The sequence below is a fragment of the Mauremys mutica genome, chromosome 22 (genome assembly GCF_020497125.1).
Source record: "Mauremys mutica isolate MM-2020 ecotype Southern chromosome 22, ASM2049712v1, whole genome shotgun sequence".
Taxonomy (NCBI): domain Eukaryota; kingdom Metazoa; phylum Chordata; order Testudines; family Geoemydidae; genus Mauremys; species Mauremys mutica.
The window spans coordinates 3,735,326-3,748,072 of record NC_059093.1 but is presented as its reverse complement, the minus strand read 5'-3'; the positions used below and the strand labels follow the sequence as shown (position 1 = coordinate 3,748,072).

Sequence of the window (12,747 nt, the reverse complement as noted above, 5' to 3'; positions counted from 1 at the left end):
AAATACAAATCCACACAACAGTGGCATGTTCTGGCTGACTCGGCATGTTGTCTAGTTCCCCTAAATGTTACAAGGTGCTGTGGCTCTAATGAGCACTGCTGCCTTGGCCAAAGAACAGCGTTGGCTTGGGTTATGATGGCTGCCTAACAACCACTTGTGAGTCAGAATAGACAGAGAGAAACAGGTCAAAAGACTGGGAGGGAGGATTAAAGAAGGGAGATTTATTTTTAGGTTGCCACAGATCTTGGGGGAAACCCACAACAAGTTTTTAAACTGGAATTTCACCATAGGTGAGCCAAGAATGGACTTTACCTCCTCAGCCATGGTGGCTAGTTGCAGTTAAGAGTGAAAAGTGAGATTAAAGAATAGTTTTGTAACATTAATTTTTTTTTATTAAGAAGACAGATATTTTATAGTACTTCTCTGTTTGTAAAAATGATATACATGAACCAATACAAAATGTGAATGGGAACATATGGATATGTATTTTCTTACACTGTAACATCGTCCATGGACACCTTAAAACAGAACTGGCCTAAGGGGGAAAAAATAAAAAGGGCAGGTGAGTAAAGAACAAGCTTATTTGCCATCAGTTACACATCCTTCATTAAAGAAAAAGTAAGTTTGTTCTTTCTACACTCTTAAAAAAACCCTTATGATCTAAACCTGTACAAAGTAATACTCAACAATACATTTCAACAGCGCACTGTATACTGAAGAAAAAAAATACATAAACCAATATACAACTAAAATCCATAATTTCCTGGGGTTTTTTGTTTTATTTAGTTCTCTTCCAATGTGTGGGGCCGAAAATTTTGCAATCTACCTGAGACGGAAAACACCAATCAAAACACATGAACCTGAGACATGTCAACATTGTAAGTCAAAGTTACATCGGTAACACTGCACTACTGTACACTTTCAAAACAGAAAGATGGGCTGGTCGAAAAAAACAAAACAGAATGCCAATTCTGTGATCAGTGTGTAAAAAAGCCTCCCCCAAAACCCTTCCACTAAAATGCTAAATGCTTCTTGCCCGTGGCTGTGGTTTGGCTATGGGCCGAGCTGGTGCTGAAGGCTCAAAAGAGCTGCACTTGACAAAATTTACTTTCCTTTTGTGGATTCTGAGGGAGGGGAAAAGACAAAATACTGCTCAAGAATGGATTTGGTTTTTTCCCCTTTTACATGCCAACCCGTTCCCAAAAGGCTCTTGTGTTGCAGTGGTTCTGCCAAAAAGTTAAAAAACAAAACCCACAAACGTAAAAAATGCTTCCTAAAAGCCCAAGAAGTTGTAACAGATGCAAATTTTTCCCTTAAATAAATCAGTGTAAGTTTTCTACATAATGTAACAATAATAAAAATTCATCTTTCAAAATCCAATATTACTCACTGAACAGTTCAGTATAGATACATTTTTTTAATGCTATCTTCTCATTGTGGACTGTTATCTGTAGGTCCATCATAATACTAATTCGCATTGTTTTTTCTTCACCTAAATATTTTATAATCTGTTTTCCTTGCAATTTTTAATGCAAATCCCCACATTTCCTTTATCGGAAAAGAAAAGAAAAGGCAACTTCACGTATCCAGTTTCTCCCGAGGCTACAAATCTAAAACATTTTCAAGGTAACTTATTTTTAGTAACTGTGCACCATGACTGCATTCATGCAAGGATCAGTAATTTGTTGGCAGATGGTTCTTAAGGCTGAGGAATGAGGCCAAGGCCTAGTGTATGAAAGGTAAAGAGATAAAAAAATACAACATTTGAGTTTTGATTAAGTGACTGAAAAAGCCTACATGCTGTTATTTCCACCTGCTCTGACCTTTGCAGAACTGAGAAACAGGGCACACCAGCATGAAAACAATAGTGACCCTTCTTCTGTCCCTCCTGCTTTGTCAAACCAAATCTTAAGGTATTAAAGTTTCACACAGTCTCTGGTTGGATCTCTCAGCATGACAAATATCTGTAATATACAGTACATGCAGGCCAGATCCCACTGCCTTCCCTAACTAGCACAAAGAGAAGAAGGAAAAATAATATAAAATCTGCTCATTTAGACCTCTTTGCACACCATGAGGACTTTTCTTTTTCCAGCAAATTAGGCAGAAGTAATGCCGATTGGGAAAGCTTGATGGAATTGTTTGGAACAGAAATAATCAGAGCAGAACTACCTTTTTTTCCCCCCTTTCCCTCCTGTGGCAACTGAAATTTGTCCATTTGCATAAAATGAACAGCCTTCATCTGTCAGTTCTGCTTACGGCAACAACAAGGAGGATTCCTTCCTGCCCCAAACTTGTCCAGACAGCATGAGGGTACCTCTACTGAGCAGTCTACAAACACAGGATTCAAGACAGATTCAATCTCACAGTGACACACCTCACTTGCAGATAACCCTGTGCAGTAATGTCTCTCCGTAGCCAACGGAGTACATTGTCTGAGTCACAGCCTATTTTCTACTCTCCACCACTAGAAAGCATTTGAAACACGGGCAGCCGCAAACAGTTTTCATAGCTTCTTCATCCAAGCCTTTAAGACAACAGAGAAGAATGTATTATGGATACACTGACTTGCAAACTACAAAATCTAAAAGCGTGCTGGTTCTCCTCCTCCGATGAGATTGAATTTTGAACAGAAAAATAGTGGCGTAAAAATAAACACGTTAAAAACAATCAAATCTATTCCAAGGGGTTCCAGCAGGCAATTCCAAAAGAGAACAGAAAGGGGGAAAAAAAGAAGAAACACACACATAATCCGCTCCCCCCCGCAAATAAAATAAAATAAAATAAAAAACAAAACAAGGCACAGAATTTTCTGCAAATGATTTAACTAAACTAAATCCAAGCTGGACTTGGCCAAAAAATAAAACCCAAACTGAGGTGTCGAACAGCAGAGTGTACTTTACAAATAACATTTTTTACACAGCCAGTCCCGGACCCTCCCAGTCTGACATCTCTCCACCCATTTGTTTAAAACAAAAACAAACAAAAAAAACAAACAAAAAAAGACACAAGCTGGTTGCAACTTCCAATATCACTGTCTCTGTCATCTAAATTGGGCCAGTAACTGTCCACGGTTGGACACCTCATTGAAACGAAGGCTGATCTAGATGAAGTACTCTTTCTTTTCTTCAGAGTTGTTCTGTCCTCCTTCTGCATTGATTATAGCTGTGTCTGCGTCCGCTGCATCATCTGCTCCTTTGGCTTCATGAGTGAAGTATGTACCTGAAAATAAAGCAGTGAGGTTCTGTGACTCATTGATGGTCTCTGCATAAATGGCTGTAACACTGCCACTTGCTTTACTGCGAAGAAGCCAGGAGTGGGGAGAAAAAGAACCATGACCAGAAGGAAGGAGAGAAGTCTGAATCTAGGAGTTCCGTAGGTGTTACTCAAGCGTAAACAGCTGTGATAGCATTAATCAGCAAGACAGCACAATGACCTCAGACATTAAGCTTGAGATTTTTCAATGCTGCCTCATAGATTTAGATGCACACTAAGTTCAGTGGGAATTGTGCATCTAAATTCTGCAAGGGAGCTTTGAAACTGACAGTCTAGGGCATTATAAAAATGACACCAAGGAAAGAACAAACATGACTAGTTAGATAGTAGGACATTATATAATGACCCAGGGCAAGTCTCTCTCCATGACTGGGTAGATTGAGAACTACCAATAACCATGCTTTCCCCCCACCCCTTTTAAAATTTTGTCATTGCAATCAGAGCCTCCAGCATGGGAGGGTAGGGGTGGGCACTTCAGTGGTGACACTGGCAGTCACCAGTACATGGGAGGTTCCCAGGAGCACATACAACAAGTGAACATCATCAGCATCCCACACTGATGAAAGGGCCTTAATGCTCTTATGAGTGGACTGAATTAATAACAGAATGATTTTTAAGTTATTTCATGCCATGTAAGAGTCTGGAATGATATTGCCCCTCCCAGTACAGGCGAATGCAAAAATAAATTAGTATATTCTTAAGCACGTCATGCCCTTCCATTAAAGATGACATCTCTTTTATCTAGCCTTCTCTCCCAGTCCTGATGCACTTTCCACCTTCTTCTCTGCCTCTATTGTGCGCCCCTATCTTGCTTTTAGCTTCCTCCCATCCTGTATTCCTGTTTCCTGGATCCCCTTCCACTATACAAGTCCTTCTGCTGCTTTTTCTGTTCTCTCTCCTGCTGTGCGGCAAAACACAGTGTCTTGTATCACCAACTGACTGTTACCGCTGCCACCAAGCCAAACCCTCCCAATGTTGTGTTTTAAGCCTGAGCTTACCTTTATGTCTTGCAAAGTATCGCCCTAAAATGATGAGCAGGCAAAGCATTGCGAACACCACCACGGCCACGACCCCGCCGATCACCGCATGGTCCACGGCCCTTATGGACCCTTCATCACCTGCTCGAGAATCTGTCGAGAGCAGAAGAGGAATAGGAATTTGGGACTTATTACAGGGTGATTTGAAGGTTTGGCTGCAGTTGTGCCCAGGGTTGGAAAAGCCACCCTTTTACTTTTAAAAGGAGAGGGGTAAAGCACTGAACTATCCAGACCAGTGGTCTCAACCTATTTATCCTTGTAGGCCTCATATGCAGAGGTGGGGGGGGGGGGAGAGAGAGAGAGAGAGAGAGTGTGTGTGTGTGTGTGTGTTTGTTCATTCTGTGGGCAGTTGTGTGCAGATTGGGCTACAGGTTGAGATCCACCGATCCAGATGGGTCAGTTCACACAAGGGTGCAGACAGGCTTGGCTGATCAACTCACAAGGTATTTTCCCACTATTTTCACAAGGAGCAGCAGAGTCACCACTAATGCACATGGAACAAGATCAGGAAGGGAAGGGAGACATGGACTCATCTGCATCTTTTGTGAGGGTCTGTCCACATCTCGGTCCCCAATTTCAATTCTCCCTCCCCCCCAGATAAAGGAGACGATCCAACAATTGGCCAGGGAGTGCCAGTTTGGTGACATCAAATATCAGTTGTATGGAAATATCAACAGGGCATTTATTTATATGCATGTTCAATCCCCCACAATTTTATTTGCATGGCGAAAAAGTGATCAAGTTCTCAAGTTTGTAATTTCAAAAGAAATCTAGGATTACGTGATTAAATACATTTTTTCTCAATACATTCCATGATGCATCAAATAGCAGAACTCTCAATGCAAACCATAAAACCCTCTTCAAATCCAGATAGCGAGCAATAATTGTACATTGCCTTCAACCGCTTTATTTTATTTATTTAACACCTCGCCATGCAATTAATTTTCTTTTATAAGCATCTCTCCCTTAGGATGCCGGTTCCCTAGAGAGGAATGACTTATTTGGCGGGGGAACAACTCTGAAATGAACCCAGAATGAGCTATGGCCATGTAAAATGAATGTATAGCAGTGTAAACAATTTTAATTTAAGAATGCAGCTACATCAACCCTTGCTGCAATTCTAATGGCAACTGAGATTTATAATGTAGTAAAAAACAATTATTCTCCCGTTGATTAATACATTAACATTTGGAATGGAAGCTAAACCATTGTCTCTCTTTTTTTTTTATTGAGTCAAGAGCGACACCTCTATTAAAATGATTTACTAGCCGTACCTTACAATTTAAGCACAGCAGCAACAGAAACGGTAAAAATCTTTTAACTTTACATGATTTGTGAAGTCATATGTGAAGGATTTACCATTTAAATCTTTCACTACAAGCAGCACATGGCCTATAAATCTGTCCCACATGCAGTTGCCTGGACACCTAAGAGAAATGCATTTCACCAGGAAGACTGAGAGTGCAAATTCAAGTCAATTTTTAAGAAAGATTTATCTCCGTCTCTCTCCAAATAACAGAGCAAATCTCTGAAGCCTCCACCTCTAATAATATTTGAAGTTTATCGATCAAGTGTACAGATCCGTGACAGCTAAAGGTAATGGTGCTCTTTTGAGCCGAAACCTGATACAATGTTTTCAGCAGGAGCTCAGGATTTACACTTTCTATCGATATTTCCAATTCTGTTCTAAGATTAAGTACTGAAGGATGTAAGTAAATAATTCGTGACCAAGAGCTCCATAAAATTCATTTTAATTAAAACAGTTTAAATTAAAAAGAAAAAAAATCTTAGTGTTTCTTCGAGTTGCCTTTTAAAAGTAACAGAACAAAACGGGTAGGAATTGGCATAGACTATGGAATGTTTAGGTTTAATTAGGTCAAGTAGGTGCACATTAAAGGAGAAAATGAAGAGCAGCCAATTAGACAGAACCATGTTAAATAAAATTCCCTTCAGCAATATATCTAATACGTGAAACTAAGTGTGGCAAAAAATATTCTCCTGGTAGCCAAAAGCTTTCACTACTGGGGTAGTTCCGGCCTGATATGCATACAAATAATTTAACTATGATTAGAATGTGCTAGAGAAATTTAAAAGCGTGATATGGGTTAAGACTTGGTGCTCACAACACAGTGCCTACAAATGGCAGGTATATCCCATTTGGTTATTCCTTACAACTTCATGATTAGAAAAATGAAATGCAAAATTATCTCTAACATAATGACAAAGTATATCCAAAGGACAAAACTTAACAGGAAAGCAACCAATGAAATAGTTTACTCAGTTGAAAAACCATAAATGTTGATCTCTCAATGAGAATTAGCTAATCATGACCTGCCAAGGATTTCAGATCCAATCAGTTTTTTTTCCCCTCAAGTCAATTTTTCATAGCTGGGTGGAGACAAACAATGCAGAAGATACATGTACAAAGATAAGTAATTCAGACAAAGGTGCAGATCCTGATAACTAAGGGCAGAGAAGGGCTCCCAGTGGCTGCAAAATATACCCTGAAAAAATTTCTCCTGGGAAGGGCATTCTTTGTTACCGGAGCTGCAGACATGTGCCTTATCAGAAAAATGCATCTGCATTTGCTGTTGTGGCCAGAGGTGTAATGACCATGATTACTGACAGCTGCCCCACCCAAACGTCATGTCCCCCTTGGCACCTAGACTGCAAACATACTAGGGGCAGGGACTGTGTTACTTGTCTATATAGCACCTAGAACAACGGGCGATCCCTGACTGGTGTTCTAGGCAACCATTCTAAAATCACCTCATTCCATGTTCCAGCACAACTATTTAAGGTCTTTAAAAAGTCATTTTCCACAAGACAACCCAAGTTGGCTGATCCACTCAGTGGTCATTTAAGACAGGTTTCACTGTATTTATCAATGTAACCAATTATTTTTATTTGTTCTAAAATCTATGCGCACTCTTCACAGCTACTTACAGCAGAAGCACACCAATTCAACAGGTATCTCCCAAGCCTCACTCTGATCACACAATTAAATAACGCCCCGCACTAACTCACCTATCTTCTTCAGTTTGTTTATTGCAGTTATATCAGTTTACTCTATAGATTGGCAACATCAGAAGTTATGTATCAGAGGGGTAGCCGTGTTAGTCTGGTTCTGCAGAAGCAGCAAAGAATCCTGTGGCACCTTATAGACTAATTTACGCTGCAAAACGTCTGTTGATCAGAAGTTATGCTTTCCAAGTGCTGCACCCTCTCTGCCAGAGAGATGGACATACCCCAAATTAAGAGTAAGGATTTCTTGCTGATGTTGGGAACAGTTAGGGCAAAGTATGCACATCTAAGCACATCTGTGTCATGTGAGAGCATAGCCCAAGAATTGGAGCCAAGATGCATTTTGCTTGACCCAACACAGAGGGAGAAAAAGACAAATATAGGAGCAGAGCTTCAGATGGTGTAAATCGGCATAGCAACAATTACAGTGGAGCTACATTGGTTTACCCCAGCTGGAGATCTACTGAAGTGCTGTGCCAAAACCACTGGACTGACAGCTCCATGGTGGTTTCTGTTCAATCTGTAATTAAGTCAAGAGCAGTGAGTCTTTAGTCATGTCCCTGCTTCCCTGAGAATTGACTTTCAAACACAGCTTGACAAACATTTTTGGCCAGCAGAGTTTATTAAATATGATTTCTTCCACTGGGACAGGCACTATTTTTCTTAATTATTTTTATGGAAAACAATATTTTTTCCAAGTATACGCTCCAAGTTTATTTTATTGCGTGTATGGCTAAATAGTCTATCTAAGTTTACGTGTTAATTAAAAATTAAATACAACACACAGAGGATGTCTAGTACTTGCAAACCATCTAGAGACAAATCTGAGAGTCAGTCAACAGTGCACTTTTGCCTTAGAGGAAAATGGCTTCATATTTATTAGATCATCAAACTAAAGGAACTGCTCTCTGAGTCTGATTGCTAATACACTGGATGTTTATTCCCTAGAAATTCTGTACATATTACTTAATTAAAACAGTATTACCCAACCAGATGTATTTATGCACCTGCTCCCACTTCTCCCATCTTCACAAACAGCCTTCAGCTGAGGAAAGGTAAGTCACCTCTGCAGGGACTCTGCCAATGCACCTCACTCCCAACCTGCAGAAGCTCCCTGTTACGTCTGTACTGAGGCTCCCACAAAGCTCTGCCAATACATGCTAATTCTGTCTTGCAGCCCTATTCGTATCCTGGGCCTTGAGCAGAGTCTACCAGTTATGTCAATTTGTGTGGCTGTTTCATAAAGTTGACAGATAGGGACTCAGCTGACTCCCTGATAACTCATCGCATTTGTGACCTAAAATAAAGTTTTCAACTCTGCCTCCAGAGAGCAAAGGCTCTAAACCATCAAGCTCCATCCTTTCGTGTACATATTTCATGTTTAGCAGCCTGCAGCCAGCTTCATAGAGCAAAATAAAACCACCACTGCATCTGCTCTCTGCTTCATCTAGTCTCTCTCTGGGCAGTTTGACTATTTGCCATTTCAACTGGGAAAGACTTCAGGGGATATTTAAAGCTCATTATTTAATTTTTTTTAAATGGAAAATGGAACAACTGTTGCAGTCTAGCTGTCAGTGGGTATCCATGAATTCCTGCACCTTTAAGATTATGCCTGGTAGGTAAGGCCACTGTTGATCCAAACAAAGGTCTGAAGTAAAGGATTCATTTCAGAAATCATCCTCAGCCCCACTCACAAGTGGGTCAGTGTCTCACTGATAAGAAGAAAAAAAGTTCCTGAAATAACAATGATCACAGAAAAAATTTAGACTTTCTTCCCTCCAGACAGATGGATCAGCCTTTCTGCTCTTATTACCAATGCTTATCAGTGTTTTGAATGGAATTTTCAAGAAGAGGAGCTTACCATCTAATGGCAGGGGCTGACTGTGTTTAAGGACTTATATGGCTTTCTGTCACCATACACCAGAGCATCTGGTGCCATCTCTTCTTCCCCTGTTGTCACTAATTTCTTCACACCTTTTTGTTCTCTCTCTTTCCTCACGTCTCCATATTCATGCCTTAGCCACCACTTTCCACTAAGCACTGAAAGATAAGCATCACCTCTCTTACCCAATCCTACATGCACCATCACTGTCAGGACACCTAACACTAACAGAGTTTCTGACTTCTAATGCAGGAAGCGCTAATGAGGCTTTTCAGTGGGGCAGGTATCACTGGGGAATCAGTTGGTGGTATCTGACCCAACCGATCCTGAAATAAATGAACCTTTCTATTTTTAGGGATGACTGGAAACAAATAATTTTCCTTTTATTGTAAAGTGTCACAGGGCATCAGATCAGGCTATTTAATTTTTCCTATTAAATTACCCAAGTGCAAAATAAACAAACAAAAATTCACACCTGAGATGGGAACTTACCTTGTTTTTTACTTGGTGCTTTAGCTATAGGGAGTAAGGACCCCATCCTGTAGCTCAAACCCACAAGGCTACTATTGACATTCATATGAAATCGCCATGTACAGGCTGCAGTAGCAAACCTACAATGTACACATTATGTCCATGCACATATGCGCGCTTTTCCAGATGGTAGAGCTCTTTCCTGGACATGCATGCTGAGTTTTCAGCTCAGTTACTAGCCCTGAAGATCAGGTATTGTTACAAACAAAGACTCAAGCCCCTTCAGAGCAGGGGGGAGGACGGACATTATCCTAACACAGGGAATAGTCAATCATCAATGCCAATTCTTTGTTGGAAAGAAAGGGATGTTGGGGGGAGGGGAGAGAGTAGCGGAAGCAGCAGCTTTCTGAAATTGGTGGCAGGAACAAAGATTTGACCTTAAAAAAGGCATCTGCTGAAAAATGCTGCCCCCAATTTACAAAACTCACTGTAGCTTCATATCTATGATAAAAAAATCAAACAACTTTATTATTGAAGGGGGAACGGGCTAGATGGCAGGAACTGACAAAATGCCACATTGTTTGCTAATCCTAATATGTTATTCTTCCTTAAGATTTGCTTTGCTCAGCACCAATTCAATTACAGATGCTACAAATCCTTCTGACATTTAATTCCCTCTTGTCAGAGGGTAGGAAATGTATACATGCTCAGCGTTCCCATTAAGATGTTAACATACATTGGAGCATGCTGGTCTCAACAGCGAATAGCCATTTGAAGGGTGTGCTTGGTTGAGAGGAAGCAATGTAGGAAGGTAAGAAACAGCTGAAGATACAGTGTTGCATGTTGCTCTCTGAGCAGCATACAGTGGTACTGCACTATTCAGCAACTACTTTGCACCACAGCAAAAGAAAAAAAATCATCCAACTTTCAAGTATGGTTCTTTCTAATATGTCAAAGCATCTTAAAAGGAAAACTGCAGTGATTTGTTTCACCACTTCCTTAGAGGGCTATATTAATAACTTAATATAGGTTGAAACAATGAATTTTTAAACACTGTTGTACTGCCTCCAGTGGGGGAAAAAAGGAGCTGCTGACTCTGAATTGGGGGCTGATACAACAGTCAACGTCTCAACCAGGGGGTCAGCCTGATATGAACTAACAGCAAGGACATTCTGCCCCCATTTAAAAGTACAGGGAATTGGAGACTTTGGGAGTTGTTACAAAGTTATTTTAATTTTTTTTTAAAACTGGATAAGCCAACTGTTACATTATCCACAAATTAAGACATATCCACGCTTTGACAATATATTAAACCTGAAGTTTTCCTTGAAACGAGCATATTTGATAAACAGTATGCATAAGGAAAAAAGGAAATGAACTTTTGAATAGTATCTATTCAACACCATAGCTCAATTAGATATATTTCCAGATTTCTGGGGAGGATAGATTAAATAATACAGTTAATAGTGAACCCATGGCAGTGTGCAATCTGTAGAATTTCAGCAAAAACAACGAGGTGCCACAAGGACTCCTCATTGTTTTAGCTGATACAGACTAACACGGCTACCACCCTGAAACCTGTAGAATTTCAGTTCACTTTGCGTACCTGTTTTTCTGGCTTAAGAAAAAAATCCACAGTGGCCTCATGTTTACCTTTTGTAAGAGGGAGGATAAATTAGGAGACAAAACAGTCGAAAGCACCATGTTGGACTATGAAAATGATCAGTGAAACTGCTTATGCATCTCTTGATTCCAGACAAATTCTGTCCAGAATCATTTTCACAGTACCATATGCCATTAACAGCTGCCTTTTAAACCTAAATATCCTGTTATAATTAATTTATAGTTTTAAAGACTAACAACTTATTAACCCCAGGTTTCCAAAACTGACATGGTATTTTGGACTTCCAGAGAAGTAATTGTTTTAAAACAACCAGGATATTGGACACTATCGATTGTCTGAAAAGAAGGGAGTGGATTTCGATGGCAGTTTTCGGATAGTGTGGGTTAAAACAGCTAGAGGAAGATTGGAGCTCTAGGCTAGATTGTGGCAGATCTTTTCCCGTTAACCGGTGAATGGGTCTGTTTGATTCTGTGTCTACTGGGCCATTCTTAGATGTAATATTTTACATTTGAGTTTCTTTTTAATCTCTTTGCAAGTGGTGGGAACTCAAGCCTCGGAGCTTGAGAAAGATTGAATAAGATATGACAATGGACTCATCACTGGCCCAATTTAAAATCCGAGTCATATCTGATTTAGAAGTAGAAGGCAACATACCTGTAAAACTACTGAAAACCACTGACTGAAACAGAATGTTTTATTTTAAAAATTGGCACAAGAACTGAAAGCCCTAGGTGACCAAGTTCAAGTCCTAGACTGAGTTTAGACCTGGCAATTAAAACTGAGAAGCAGGGCTTATATCAGCCCCTCCCCCTTGCATAGAACAGTTGCCCCCACAATGAGTCAAGGTTCTTCACAGTAGCTCCCAGGGTGACTAAAGGGATGGAAGGTTTCTTCACAACACTCCCAACTGCCACAGTGCACAGAAACTTTAGGTTCTGAACTTGGTGTCCAACACCGCATCACCAGGCCAGACTAGCCTCAAGGACTGTTTTTAACCTTCACAGTGTTTCTTACTGCACTTCCATGCACTCCACCACTGTGGCTCATTAAGGCGCTATTTCTACCATCTGGGGAACAGTATAAATAAAGCACTTAAGGAGATATAGTTTGTCCCACCTCTGGCTCAGGGAACAGAGTGTTTTACTCCACTGATTTACTGTAGCTGCTACGTCTATTTTTTCTGGTTTACATTCTGCTATGTAGACCAAGGTCTTAAAACATTTTCTGGGGGGAGAAATAGGGGGTAACTGACAGCTCTGAAGTTTCTTCTGTGCACCTTTGTACTGTAAAAAGCAGAAGATTGATAGAGCCCTTTGTGCGTGTGCAGCTTGGCCGTTAATTTCGGCAATTGAGATTTACCGCTGTACTCCCACAAACATTTCTTAACAGCACTTCCATTTCTAGGGGGAAATTAATTTTTAAGCTATGATGTG

The 12,747-nt window shown here is 40.3% G+C and overlaps 1 protein-coding gene across 5 annotated transcripts in view; it reads right to left on the bottom strand.

The window, feature by feature from the left end:
- Positions 1 to 366: 366 nt before the first annotated feature.
- CADM1 (cell adhesion molecule 1) overlaps positions 367 to 12,747 on the bottom strand; it is a 288,701-nt gene continuing 276,320 nt past the window's right edge. For all 5 annotated transcript variants that reach the window (XM_044997064.1, XM_044997065.1, XM_044997067.1 and 2 more), the window contains 2 exons: positions 4,275 to 4,406; positions 367 to 3,222 (listed from right to left, as the gene is read on the bottom strand). In XM_044997064.1, the coding sequence (XP_044852999.1) occupies positions 3,104 to 3,222; positions 4,275 to 4,406 (251 nt within the window). In that variant the 3' untranslated portion in view covers positions 367 to 3,103. The remainder of the gene's footprint in view (positions 3,223 to 4,274; positions 4,407 to 12,747) is intronic.